This window comes from Mustela erminea, chromosome 18, assembly GCF_009829155.1.
Source record: "Mustela erminea isolate mMusErm1 chromosome 18, mMusErm1.Pri, whole genome shotgun sequence".
In the NCBI taxonomy this organism is placed as follows: Eukaryota; Metazoa; Chordata; class Mammalia; order Carnivora; family Mustelidae; genus Mustela; species Mustela erminea.
The window spans coordinates 55,525,918-55,540,120 of record NC_045631.1 but is presented as its reverse complement, the minus strand read 5'-3'; the positions used below and the strand labels follow the sequence as shown (position 1 = coordinate 55,540,120).

The window sequence follows — 14,203 nt, the reverse complement described above, 5'->3', positions numbered from 1 at the left end:
AGAGAGAGAGAGAGACAGAAACCAGAAACCAGACTCTTACCTCAATGAAGAAGTGAATGCTTGCCAGAGGGGAGGTGGGTGGGGGCCGTGTGGGGCAGGGGAAGGGCATGGAGAGTCCACTTCCTGTGGTGAGACTGAGTGACGCTTCATCAAACTCAAAAGCTTCTGCACAGCAAAGGAAACAGTCAAGAAAACAAAGAGGCAACCCACGGAATGGGAGAAGATACTTGCAAATGACACTACAGACAAAAGATTGATATCCAGGATCTATAAAGAACTCCTCCAACTCAACACACACAAAACAGATAATCATATAAAAAAATGGGCAGAAGATATGAACAGACTCCTCTCCAATGAAGACATGCAAATGGCTATCAGACACATGAAAAAATGTTAATCATTACTAGTCATCAGGGAGATTCAAAATAAAACCACATTGAGATATCACCTTACACCAGTTAGAATGGCCAAAATTAGCAAGACAGGAAACAACATGTGTTGGAGGGGATGTGGAGAAAGGGGAACCCTCTTACACTGTTGGTGGGAATGCAAGTTGGTGCAGCCACTTTGGAGAACAGTGTGGAGATTCCTCAAGAAATTAAAAATAGAGCTTCCCTATGACCCTGCAATTGCACTCCTGGGTATTTATCCCAAAGATACAGATGTAGCAAAAAGAAGGGCCATCTGTACCCCAATGTTTATAGCAGCAATGGCCACGGTCGCCAAACTGTGGAAAGAACTAAAATGCCCTTCAACGGACGAATTGATAAGGAAAACGTGGTCTATATACACTATGGAGTATTATGTCTCCATCAGAAAGGACGAATACCCAACTTTTGTAGCAACATGGACGGGACTGGAAGTGATTATGCTGAGTGAAGTAAGTCAAGCAGAGAGAGTCAATTATCATATGGTTTCACTTATTTGTGGAGCATAACAAATAACATGGAGGACAAGGGGAGTTAGAGAGGAGAAGGGAGTTGGGGGAAACTGGAAGGGGAGGTGAACCATGAGAGACTATGGACTCTGAAAAACAATCTGAGGGGTTTGAAGTGGCGGGGGGTGGGAGGTTGGGGGAACCAGGTGGTGGGTATTAGAGAGGGCATGGATTGCATGGAGCACTGGGTGTGGTGCCAAAACAAGGAATACTGTTATGCTGAAAATAAAAAAAAAAAATAGTGAAAAAAAGAAGGAAAACAAAACAAAACATAAACAAAACAAAACAAAAAGCTACTATAATGTCAGTGAAAAACTCAATGAAACTAAAAGAAACAAGGAAGAGAGGAAGGGGGATTCACACTGCTTGGGAAGCCTTATTTTTGTCTTAAAATTGAACTTCTTCTATCTTATTAAGGGAGTCCTTAGGGCTAGCAATGATACTAATAGGACAACTGAGAGCCCTTTAGAAAATATACAGTTTTTCAAGATGTAGTTTGGTAGTTTAAAAAATCCATCATCTGGCCATTGATGGGGGGATAGCTTATTAGCAACAAACCAATAAGGCTTTTAGGGACTGGGCCCAGGAAACAAGAGGTGTCCAGAGAGGGCATACGGAATGCAGCCTCCATGATCCAGAAGCTTCCTTCCCTTTACTCCTCACTTCCTCCCCTTCTCCTTCTTTACTAAAAAAGCAAAGCCCTTCAGTGCACAGGCAGTGAGGGTGTATAGTGGCAATGGTGTCTTCAGCCCCCCATGAAAATGTGAGATGTCTCCACTCACAGACCTCTCACCTGTGACAACCCCTAGGTGCTTCTGGAATGAGACTTTCCAGCACCAACAAGCACTGAGGGTCGAGACCACAAAGGTTCTCATGGTTCTGACACCTCTTATGACAGACACCTTGAAAAGTGGCACAACCTGACAGAGAGAAAGAGCCTTGGATGCCCAGAGTGTTCCACTGGCCTCCAAAGTATACCCCAGTGAGTGCATCCTCTGAATGGTGGAACCCAAAGAGAATATCCTCAGAGGTCATAAAGCCAATCTCTTAGTACATAGAGGAAAACCAAAGGAAACATCTACCAGGTTTCTCTAAACCTTTGTTGTCTTGGAGCCAAAATAACACCAAGGAAGAATGTGCCACGGGGTTGGGGGACAATGGGTTCATACAGTGTACCTTGTTGCTTGGAGGTTCTTGAAGCTGGTGGGTGACTAGTGTCTGTGTGTCCCATTCCATGACCATCTCATCCTATCATGGGAATCTTCTTGGGTGGTGAATGATCTGATACGTTTTAAGTGATCTACTTGTGTCCCCTAATTTGCAACATTGGCTTCCAAGATGTCCCTTACCAACAGATGACAAACTACATACATGACATAGACCAAAGAAAACAGAGACCATGTCTGGGATGAAATGTTTCAGTAACCAAAGAGTACTCAACCAAATTGAACCAAAGGGTCACTAAGCCCAAGGAACTAGTTCCACAACTTGCTGATCTAAATTGAGAGGGAGACAGAGGACCCTGATCTCTCGTTCTGCCAGCCTGTGCAGATAGAGACTCCAGGAGTCTGACATGGTGAGAAATCTTACCTTCTGCTGTCTCTCTGCCAGATGTCCCAAGAATGTCCCAGCTGCAGCAGTGTCGGGGGTGAGCGGTGTCCTACTAGTTAAAGTATTCTGCTGACTGCACCAAGTGTCAGGGAGCAAAAATGTCCCATCGCATTCTTGGGTAGTCTGAGTTCCTGTCCCATTCAAAGTCCTTCTAGCTGGACCTGGAATCAAATCGTCATGAGACAGATCAACAGGAGAAAATAAAATTTAATAGCGTAAGTGTGGGTAATCCACACAGACAAGGCTGTCAGGCATAATGGGGCACATATGTCATTCTGAGTTAAAGGAAGGGGTAGGGAGTTGGGGCTTCAAAGGGAAGAAATTTACTCACAGGAAGAGGAAAACTGGTACATGTTTGGTAAACAAATGTTTGCCCTGCCATGTAGTTGGGTTGCTCAGATAACATTTATCCCTGGGAATAACCCTTATTCTGCAAAGACTCTGCCAATGAGATTCCTCTATGAAGTTAAGTGAGGGGCAAACGTTTCTCTGGAGCCTACAGTGTCTTGATGACCTTTAGCTCCGAATAATCTTCATAAAAAATGGGGCACCTGGGTGGCTCAGTGGGTTAAGCAACTGCCTTTGGCTCAGGTCATGATCTCAGGGTCCTGGGATCAAGCCCCGCATTGGGCTCTCTGCTCAGCAGGGAGCCTGCTTCCTCCTCTCTCTCTCTGCCTGCCTCTCTGCCTACTTGTGATCTCTCTCTGTCAAATAAATAAATGAAATCTTTAAAAAAAGTTGCCCCATGTTCTTTGGGGGGCAGGTACTGCCTTCAGGCCCTAGACCTCTGTGTTCATGTGTGACAGCTGAGCCTTCTCCTGTGTGGGGGTCTCAATGAATCCTGGGCCTTAAATTTATGAAGAACTTATGAAGCCAGGAATTTATGAAGGGGTGGGGGCAGGAACTCTGGTCCTCCCCCTCAAACTTTTCCCTCCCACTCTGTCTTTCTCAAGTTTTACCAAGGGTTTCAATAAACTGCACCCATTTAAAGTGCACAGTTTGAAACGCGTTTCTTTCTTTCTTTCTTTTTCTTTCTTTCTTTTTTTTTTTACTACATCTCAAACTTTACATATGGTCAAATTTGGGATGGTGTTCAGTTCTATGTGTTTCACACACACATCATTTCAGGAAACCACCACCACATACACAGCAATGCTAGCCCCTCGCCAGAATGGCCTTTAACGAAGACTTCCGTTTCTCTAATGGCAGGCAGTCCAGCCGGTGAGGTTAGGACTTCAGGTGGTGATGTGGCTTCTGTGGACTGTGGTTCCCACGTGCTCTGGTTCAGCTTTCTGGAGCCCTGCAGGTGCTCCCCAGATGTGCCTCACGTGCGCCCTCCAGTGGCCAGTCTGTGGCCGGGGATGGTCTTCCCCAAGCTTTTAAAGTGGGGTATTCCTTCCAGGGACTGATCAGGTGTGCACAGCTGGGGCGCAAGCCTGGGAAGTCGAGGGTCCCTTTCTTCTCCATTCCGCCCCCCCCCCCACCATCCTTGTCAGCTGTCAGAGCCTCCATCTCCTCCCTTTCTAGTCGTTTGGCCGGGAAGCTTAGCAAGCTCAGGCTTTTCTCTCCCCAGTCGGCTGCGTACTTCCTGCTACTGGGGTTTCTTCCAGAGCCAAGCGGAGGGAAGGCCAAGGAGAGAGAAGAGGCAGTGTATTGTCCCCGCCCACGGTTCTGGGACCCTTAGCTGTTCTGGGCAGCCAGGTCTCTCCTCCTTCCACTTTCCAACTATCGGCCCCCAGCGGCTGCAGGTGGAATTGCAGCTTCTGTCCTGATGTTTGCGGGGGACCAGGTGGGAGGGGAAAAAAACATAAACCCCAAGAACACTCCTGGAATCTGACCCCTCTTCCCTAGGGCTTATTTTCTCTGCTCATCCTGGGCTCTTAGGGTTCCTGCTGAGTGTGCATTTTCAGGCTGTGAGCCGCAGGGTTCATGCTCAGGCAGGAGGTTAGAGAAGGAAGCATAACCAAAAAACTCACACCTGGATTCGTCCTATACTTGGTCTGGCTTCCTTCCCCAATCTCCTGCTAGGGTTCATTTATCAGAATGCTCAGGTAGGTGGTCCAGTCCACATAATATGTCTGGATTCTTAGCTGGAGTCGGGGGGAGAGGTCTGTGGCATCCGATGACGTCATCTCTCCCGATCTGGAGTCCCATAGCATAGATTCGCAAGAGCAAAGATGGAAACAGGGTCAATGCCAACAAAACAGGAATGGGTAATTACGCTACAGCCACATAATGGAATACCGAGGCTGCTATTTAAAGGATTAAGTAGGCACAGGCTTGGAGAGATTTCATGGTAAAATTTAAAACTTTTTCATTGGAGTATAAAATATACACAGAAAGTGCAGACTTCAGGAGTGGACAACTCAATACATTTGCACCCCAACACCCATGCAACGAGCACTTAGATCAAGAAAGAAACACTTCCATCCCCCAGGAGGTTCTTTAACTTCATAAAATACATGGGGAAACCAAGGCAGCTAGAGAGGATGCTGGGGGCCACCTTCAGTCCTCGTCGTTCTGGAATTTAGAAGATCCCTCTGCCTGCTCGTGTGAGAGCATAGCCTGTAGTTCAAGAAGGGATGGAAGCTCAAAGGATTTGGAACACGACGACACCCATGCTTCACATGCTGTGCTGCCCCCACATACTCAGAGCCCTGATCAGCTATGCTCTGGCTCATTCTCCATTACAGTCAGACAACCAACAACTATCAGTCTTTGAGGCATGTTTGGGATATAAAAGAGAAGGACCAAACCAGATCAGACCAAACCAGCACATGACCACAGAGTGAGGAGAGTTTTGAAAACTGCAGCAAGCAGAGAACAAAAAAGAAGCTTTTGAAATGAAAATATAATTCCTAGGGTGCCTGGGTGGCTCAGTCTGTTGGGCGTCTGCCTTCGGCTCAGGTCATGATCCCAGAGTCCTGGGATACAGTCCCACATCAGGCTTTCGACTCAGTGGGGAGTCTGTTTCTCCCTCTTACTCTCCCTTTCCCTCTTAAATAAATAAATAAAATATTAAAAAAAAACACAATTCCTCAACTAAACTATTCATCCAAAGATTGGAAGAGACACTGAAAACACAAAACTAAACAAAATCCTCCTAAGATACAACCAAGCTCAAAAATGTTGAAAACATAAAAGAAAAAAGAAGACAAAAGAATTGTCTCAGAGAGGAGAGTGAAAGGGGACAGAGAACAGAGGATAGGTGAGGACACGTGAAGGAAGAGGGGAGCCTGTGGGAAAGCCCCTTAGGGGGCATTAGCATAAGCAGTTTGGGGCTGGGAAGTGACCCCATTCCACAGTCAGGGGAAATACACCAAAAGATGGCAGAGGAAGCTTCTAGGCCACAATGAGGCTGATGGGAAGAGGCTACTTCTCCTTCCTTAAAATCTCCCCATGACCCCTCTGTCTCAGAGGGACTCTGAACCACGGTGGGAAGCCTGAGAAGGAGAGGCCCAAGGGTCATGCTCAGGGCTGGACCAGAGGCCAGGGAAAGAGGGGTCGTCTGGGAGGCACTGAGGTGGGTTACCCAGAAGGAAGATTAGGATGGGGCTGTGTGTCCAGCAAGACTGGGTGTGAGTCCTGAACACTGCATTGGGTTTCCCCACGTACAAACCCAATGTGTCTCCATCACTTCCTTGGACCCACACCCTGAGGCTCTGTTGCATGTGTCATCTGGTTTGCCGTCTGCGGACTTCCCCGTTCCTCACACATACTGGTAAGTGGCACCCTAACCACACTTCGCTTCCCCAAATCATTGAGAAAAACTGTGTCAACCATAGGGTCCCAAAGGATGGCACTGCTTTCCTCCTAATTAAACAAATTAGAAAGTAACTGAATAAAAAATTATGGGAAGTAAAGGAGAGGAACTAGAAAAGAATGATTTTGAGAAAGAGAAGGCAGTTTGCTTCTGAGCTCAGTTCCGGTCCCTGGAGGGCAGCGGGCATCAGCTGAGCATCAGGGAGAAAACCCAGGCAGACAGGACATGTGGCGGCTCCTGGTTCTGTTCCTTCCCATCATCCAAGGTGAGTGAGTGGTGTGGGGGATCCAGGCCAGACCACCTGCAGGGCTGGGGTAGGGCACAGACAGTGTCTTTCACAGGGGAAATGGCAGGACCTTTCACTCAATCAGATACTTACTTCTTTAAAAAAAAAACCTTCAGAGTTTTTGCTACTTGACAGGTACTAAGTAAGGTGTTGGAGAAACAAAAGTAAATAACACAGTGTCTGTTTTTTAGGGCACGGTTTGCCAGTTCTGGCAGATAGTTAGCTAGATAGATGATGGATGGCTGGATGGCTGGAGGGAGGGAAGGAGGGAGAGAGAGATGATAAAGGCATATGCACACATATCTACGCACATATATAAATGCATGAATTCCAAAGGAGCTTTGAAGGAGCTCATAAGCTCAGTCTCCAGCTGAGATCCACTCAGTCAAAGTGGGGTTCAGACATCTGGATCATTTAAAAGCTTGCACAGTGACCTTGACTTGTAGTTAGAGCTAAGACCCTTTCTTCTGAAGAGCTCAGAGTAGAGGGAGGAAGACCAGCAGAAAAGTAGGGTGTGACAGGTTCTCTGAAGACTTGTTCAATCCTGCACATCAGGTCGCCTGAGTCTCTGCTCTGGATGACCCTTGTCATCCAGACGCTGCTAATGATGCTGGACATCCACCAGACCGATGTCCAGCGTCATTAGCACAACCACTGAGACTTACTGAGTGGTGTCACCGGGAGGAAAGACCAGAGATAAGAAGTTTCCTGTTTCTGGGCTGGATGGCAAATCTTTGGAGGGCAGCTGGTTCTTGATGCTTGGAGAAGACAAGAGTTAGTAAGACAGGACAATTTCGCTGCCCCAGCTCTGTTGCTTCTCATCCTCCAGAACCATGGCTGCTGGGGCAGGAGGCAGACAGTGTCCCTTCTGGGAAGGAGGACATCATGGGAAATAAAAAGACCCCATTAACTCACCTACTGACTTCATCCTATGTGCAGAGGTAAAACAATTTGAATGAGAGATTTGCACGCAGAATCTTTATTGGGAAAGCGTTCGTGTTACTATATTCTTTTTGTTTTTTTTTTGCAATTTGTTAAAAAATTTTAGAGGCAGAGAAAGAGAGAAATAGAGAGAGGGTGAGTGGGAGGAGGGGCAGAGGGGGAGATCTCAAACGGATTCCACGCGGAGTATGAAACCCGACATGAGGTTTGACCTCAGGACTCCGAAAATATGACCTGGGTCAAAAATCTAGAGTTGGCTGCAGAACCGACTGAGCCACTCAGGTACCTTGTATGCTACTATTTTCTTAATTTGGAAGTTCATAAAAGAGTTACAAATGCGTATGAGTCATAAGAGCAAAGAGCAAAATACCAGAGACCGAGGGGCTTGAACTAGAGACATTTCTTTTCTCACAGTTTGAAGGCTGGAGAGTCCAAGATCAAGGTGCAGGCTGATTTCAGTTCGTGATGAAAGTTCTCTTTCAGGCTTTCAGGCAGCCACCTTCTCACGGGGACCCCCACCTTGTGTTCAGGGGAGGAGAGACAGAGAGAGTGAGAGACAGAGACACAGAGAAAGGAAGACAGAGAGGCTCTTGGGTGTTTTTTCTCATGAGAGCACTGGTCTCATCCTGAGACCCCCATCATGACCTCCTCTAGCCCTAATGCCCTCCCAAAGGCCCAGCTTCACATACCATCCCATTAGAGCTTGGGACTTCAACACAGGAATTGTGGGGCAACACAAACATCCAGTCCTCGACAACATAGGGGCAGAATTGATCAAGGGGCAGAGAGCGTAAGCTCCTCTGTTGATGTTGATATCACTACCGCCCCTCCTAAGTCCTCTTCTGCACCCTGAGCAAAACCTGGGAATCACCTTCCCACACCTTCCTTGTGTGGGCTGGAGTTTGTCCCTGGAAGCACCTGCCAGAGATTTGGAGATTTTGTCTGCGGACAGCTCAAGCGTGCATGGGAGAGGAGAGATTCAGGGTGGCTTCCTGTCTTGCTCTTGGGAACCCTTACTCTATTGGTGGAGGCTGAAGACAATGAGTCGGAGTTTCCCAGAGAATTTTCAGAATCACAGCAGCTTCTTATGGGCTCTTGAGAAAACCCATCCTGGAACTTCTGCTGTGAACACAGTGTCAGCATGAATCAATACAGACACGAGTACATAACTGCTCATAGCAACATTATTCACTGAGGCAAGAAGTCAAAACAACTCACGTATCATCCGCTGATGAATGGATAAGATAAACGTGCCCTTCCCTCCCGTAGACTGGGCCTTAGCACACATTCTACTAAGTGACTGAAGCCAGAGAAGAAGGTAAGATCGTAGGATTCTGTTCGTAGGCAGCGTCCAGAAGAGAGAACTCAATAGACAGAATGTAGATGAGTGGTCATCAAAGGCTTCAAGAGGAAAGCGGGGAATGACAAGGGGTACAGGGTTTCTTTCTGCGGCGACCGAATGTTCTGGGATTAGAGGTGATGTTGGCACAACTCTGTGAATATCCTAAAAACCACTGAGGTATACACTTCAGATTCATGAGAAGGGCATTAGATCTGAGTCTGTACCGTCAACAAAAGTAAGTTCTTTGCTTTTCACACACTTTAATTCATTTTAGAAAGGAAGAAAATGACCTCTGTCTTTAACGTAACAAGTTGGAAAAAGAGCCCATGTGGAAATCTGGAGTAAAGAAAAGGAATAAAATTATCCATAGGAGAAATTAATAACTTAGGAAATAAAGCAAGCTAATTTCAAAATGTGTAAAAAATTAATGTGTAAAAAATGTGGGAGGAGAGTAGAAACGAAGAGGAGGACATCCTGCGGCAGGGGTAATACACCAAAACCACACAGCACCTACGGTCAGAACATGGAATTCAAACATATGTGAACATTTTCATTATAAAGGATACTTTCTAATTGCAGGACTTTATGCTCATACATAATGCAGGACATTCTGGAAAAAAAAAACAAAATAAAACAATAGAACAGATCAGGAACCCATCAAAGAACTTGAATAGTCAATATTCCGCGGAAAACAATTTCCAGAAACCAAAGAATTTGTCCCAATAATGAATTTTCCAGTTTCGATAATTTCTTAGGAGTCTAAAGACACAGGAATTCCTTTGTTCTCTTTGATCTCAGCACGTGAAACAGATAGAAATCTTCTAGATTAATTGTGCGAAAGGAACATCCCTGATATCGGACCTCAGCAGACAGCACAGATAACTCCAGAAAAGAGCCTTCTTTAGGACTATAGAGCTGGAGCTGAGGACTGACAGCTAGGGTGAGCTAGCAGGCAAGGTTTCTGTAGTCAGTCTCTCCTGAGAAATTAATAACTTGGGGGAAAAAAAAGTTTTCTAATGAAACCAGTATTTTCAAGTTGAGAGGTTTCACACAAAATCCAGATTCCTGGCGACTCTAGAAAAACGAAAAGGTCTGAAACCACAGAGCCCACATCTCGCATGAGGACAATGGGCTGAAGTGGACTGGGGCCATGCCTTTGCTTGGGTCATTTGCTTCCAGATGACATTGACCACAGGGAGGGAGAGGGGTGGATTATCAAAAGCTGTCATTGCTCCGTGGGGACATTCTTGTTTCTCTGAGGGGTAGAGTTGTGCTCTTAAGTGATTTCTGCGGTGGCTTTGACCCAGTGGAGTTTTGAAGGACAAAGGTCTGTCTTGTGGAAGGTGTATTCCCTCTTTGACTGTCACTCAACTCATCAGGCACTTGGGTTTCTTGGGGCTACTTGTGATGCAGGAGGCTGTGGCTCTGCCCTCAGGGGCTAGGGTGTGGTGTGACCAGCACTGGTTTGTGTTTCCAGGCTCATCTGCCCTCACAGCAGTGTCCAGTGCAGTGAGTGGCCCACTGCGGGGTTCACTGACTGTGCAGTGTCGCTATGGACATGGGTGGGAGACCTACTATAAGTGGTGGTGTCAAGGAGCCGAGTGGAGTGACTGCCATATCCTCGTTCAAACCGACGGATCAGAGCGGCAAGTGAAGCGTGACCGAGTGTCCATCAAGGACAACTGGGAATCACGCACATTCACCGTGACCATGGAGGACCTCAGGTGGAACAGTGCAGACACTTACTGGTGTGGGATTGCGAGAGCTGGAACTGATCTTGGGGTCACAGTTAAAGTGACCATCGACCCAGGTAAGAGTGTGTGTGTGTGTGTGTGTGTGTCTTCAGGACCTGCTCTGTGATGCTCCCTGAGGTTTCTCTCCAGTGACTTATGTCACTTGGAGTGAACTGTCACACAAAGTGGTTGAGTCCTGAATTCTTCTAGGACCCCAAAGCACCCCTTGGGTTGGGAGGGAGAGGGCTTCTCTTTGATGCTCTCTTGGCTCCTGCCACCTCCTCCAGGACGGGATCCAGCCTCTCTGGGCAGGTGTTTCTCTGCGCATCCCAGTGCCTGAGTCTTTTGTCCATGGAGATGCAAGTGATGGTCCCAGTTTCAGTCCTTGGGCCAAAGGGACCTTGTTTCCCAGGACCCAGAGACCCCAATTCTTGCCAATGCTTTCCTGGACCTCTGGTGCCCCCGTGTCCCTGCTCATTCTGGAGTTTGGGGCCAGACGTCCTAATGGCTATTCCCACTCCCTGTTCCATATTCTGGTCGCAGAGGGAAGAGGCCCAGCACAGTCGGGGTGCTGTGGTTGAGTCCTAAGGTCTAGAAAGGCCTTCCTAGTCAAAGGACTATTTAAAATCTATCAAAGACTTTTGTCTGCATCTGTGAAATGATCACATGATTTTTCTCCTTGACTCTATTAATGTGGCATATTATACATACTGGTTTTCTCTTATTCAAACAATTTCACATTCTTTGGATAAATCCAACTTAGTGATGAACTATTATCTTGCTTTTATATCCCAGGATTCAGCTTGCTGATTTTTTTTTGATGTAGAGTTTGACGTTTATGTTTATGGGTGATTTTTGCCTATAAGATTTCTTTTTTGTACTGCCCTTGTCAGATTTTGTCATCAAGAGTGTGCTAGTCTCATTCAGAGGATTTAGGACTGCATCTTCTTCTCCTATGTCCTGGAAATTTTTGTTTAGGACAAACATTCTTTCTTCCTTAAATGGATTAGAAGATATCTCTCTTGAAGCTCTATGGGCCTGGAGCTAGCTAGTTTGTTTGTTTGTTTCTTTCTTTCTTTCTCTCTTCTTTCTTTTTTTTAAAGATTTTATTTATTTATTTGACAGAGAGAGATCACAAGTAGGCAGAGAGACAGTCAGAAAGAGAGAGAGAGGAGGCTCCCTGCCGAGCAAAGAGACAGATACGGGGCTCAATCCTAGGACCCTGGGAATGTGACCTGAGCCGAAGGCAGAGGCTTTAACCCACTGAACCACCCAGGTGCCCTAGGCCTGGAGTTTCTTTTGGAGATGTTTTATTTCATTCATTCATTCATTCATTCGTTCATTTATTCATTTTAAGTAATCTGCACACCCAAGGTGGGGCTTGAACTCCCGACCTCGAGATTAAGAGTCACTCGCTCTGCCCACTGAGTCAGCCAGGGGCTCCTTGGAGAGGTTTTTAATAATGGATTTGATTCTTTGAAATAGCTGATGGAGGATTCAGGTTTTCTGTTTCTTTTTGTGAATATCTTTTAGGATATCACATTATTTTTGCTAGAAATTTGTTTATTCCCCCTAAAGCTTCAAATTTATTGGCATACAGTTGTTTAGATATCCTTTTATTATCCTGTCCCCTATTGCCTTTCCTTCTTTTTACTAGGCCCGGGATATTGTGTGATGTACCTGTTTTGATTATTGATTATTCAGACCTTTCCTTTCATCACAAATATCCTGAGAGGGGTTTGCTTCGTTGAAAAGCCCATTGTTGGTTTTTTTGATCTTCTCTATTTTATATTTGAGCTCTAATTCATTACCTTTTTCTTTTCTTCATCATTTCCTTTCTTCTACTTCCATCTGCAAGTGACCGTGCAGTGTCACTACAGCCCGGCTTGGGAGACCTTCGTGAAGTCATGGTGTCCGGACACGGATTTGAATAGCTGCCGCATCCTTGTTCAAACCACCGGACCTGAGCTGAGGAAGAACCAGCTGTCCATTGATCAGAAGAAGCGCACATTCTCCATGACCATTTGGGGCTAGTGAAACAAGTTTTGAGAACAATCAGCTGTGTTCTGAAGAGTTGCTGCCCAGGCATTTTATAGTAGGGCAACCCTGCTCACTCCGGAAATCTAGAGCTTAGATAAGGCTCTCTAGAACTCCTCCATACGTTCCTGTTTTGCTTTTCTTGAGGCACGTTTCGAAATAACCACTTGGAGTTGAGCCCAGGAAAAATCAGTGACCTCTGTCCTGACCACGGTGTAAGTAAGAGGACCTGCCACCCTACTCTGGGGCTCCTGCTCCCTCATGGTCTGGGATGGAGGACCGCCCTTCCCAGGCTCACTGGGCGCCTCTCCCCTACAGCTGTAAGCAATAAACATTGTGACTCTCCTTCCTTTGTGTCAGGTATTAAAACTGTGCCTTCCATTAACACGACCCTGCGTGTTTCATGTCCCCAAAATGGGAGGCTGGCTGTGGAGGGAGCTCCCTGCACACCCATGTGGGTGGCGTTTGCCTCCCATTCAGCAGGTCGTTCAGCTTATTCTTAATTCAGTACACCAGCTCCGTCTTCTAGACACACCTGCAGACAGGTCCCGGTGTGGGATTAGGAGACCAGAGCTGACTGTGTGTCCAAGTGAACCTGACCGTTGACCCAGGGAAACATTCTTCTTTCGTGCACCACTTGCCGTCTTCTTGGCAAGAGGGAGCTAGTGAAATACTGAGCAGATGCAAACTTTTATATTTATTTGTGGATTTTTTTTTAAGATTTTTAAAAAATTTATTTCATACACAGACAGAGATCACAAGTAGGCAGAGAGGCAGGCAGAGAGAGAGAGGAGGAAGCAGGCTCCCTGCTGAGCAGAGAGCCCGATGCGGGGCTCGATCCCAGGACCCTGAGCTCATGACCTGAGCCGAAGGCAGAGGCTTTAACCCACTGAGCCACCCAGGTGCCCCCTGTGGATTCTTGTTTTTGTTTTTATTTTATATATTTTTAAATTTTATTTTATTTCTTCAGTGTTCCAAGACTCATTGTTTATGCAGCACATCCAGTGCTCCATGCAATAGGTGACTTTTTTAGGAAAGGAAATTTAAAAAGTACACAGAATGTGAAGTAAAATGGTATCGTCTATCTTCTACCCTCGTCCCTACCCAAAGGTAAGGTCTGGAACCACGGTGTGTGTGTGAGTGAGTGTGTGTGTGTGTGTGTGTGTGTGTGTGAGTGTGTGTGTGTGTGTGTGTGTGTGTGTGTGTGTGTGAGTGAGTGTGTGTGTGTGAGTGAGTGTGTGTGTGTGAGTGAGTGTGTGTGTGAGTGAGTGTGTGTGTGAGTGAGTGTGTGTGAGTGAGTGAGTGTGTGTGTGAGTGAGTGTGTGTGTGTGAGTGAGTGAGTGTGTGTGTGAGTGAGTGTGTGTGTGTGAGAGTGAGTGTGTGTGTGTGAGAGTGAGTGAGTGTGTGTGTGAGAGTGTGTGTGTGTGTGTGTGAGTGTGTGTGTGTGTGAGTGAGTGTGTGTGTGTGTGTGTGTGTGTGTGTGATGTGGAGAAATTATATGCATCTAAACCATATATAGTGTATTTATTTTTCCCTCCCTCAAAGAAAAATA

At 46.3% G+C, this 14,203-nt stretch overlaps 1 protein-coding gene across 2 annotated transcripts; it reads left to right on the top strand.

Annotated features, from left to right (window-relative positions):
- The first annotated feature begins 6,305 nt into the window (after positions 1-6,305).
- LOC116578542 (CMRF35-like molecule 1) lies at positions 6,306-12,997 on the top strand. 2 transcript variants are annotated; one of them, XM_032323036.1, is made up of 4 exons: positions 6,306-6,576; positions 7,427-7,538; positions 10,359-10,691; positions 12,473-12,997. In XM_032323036.1, exons 2-4 carry the CDS (start codon positions 7,529-7,531, stop codon positions 12,646-12,648), a joined length of 519 nt encoding a protein of 172 aa, XP_032178927.1. In that variant the 5' UTR covers positions 6,306-6,576; positions 7,427-7,528; the 3' UTR covers positions 12,649-12,997. The 2 variants fall into 2 exon arrangements, with proteins under 2 accessions (XP_032178927.1, XP_032178926.1); XM_032323035.1 differs by lacking the exon at positions 7,427-7,538.
- Positions 12,998-14,203: the final 1,206 nt, after the last annotated feature.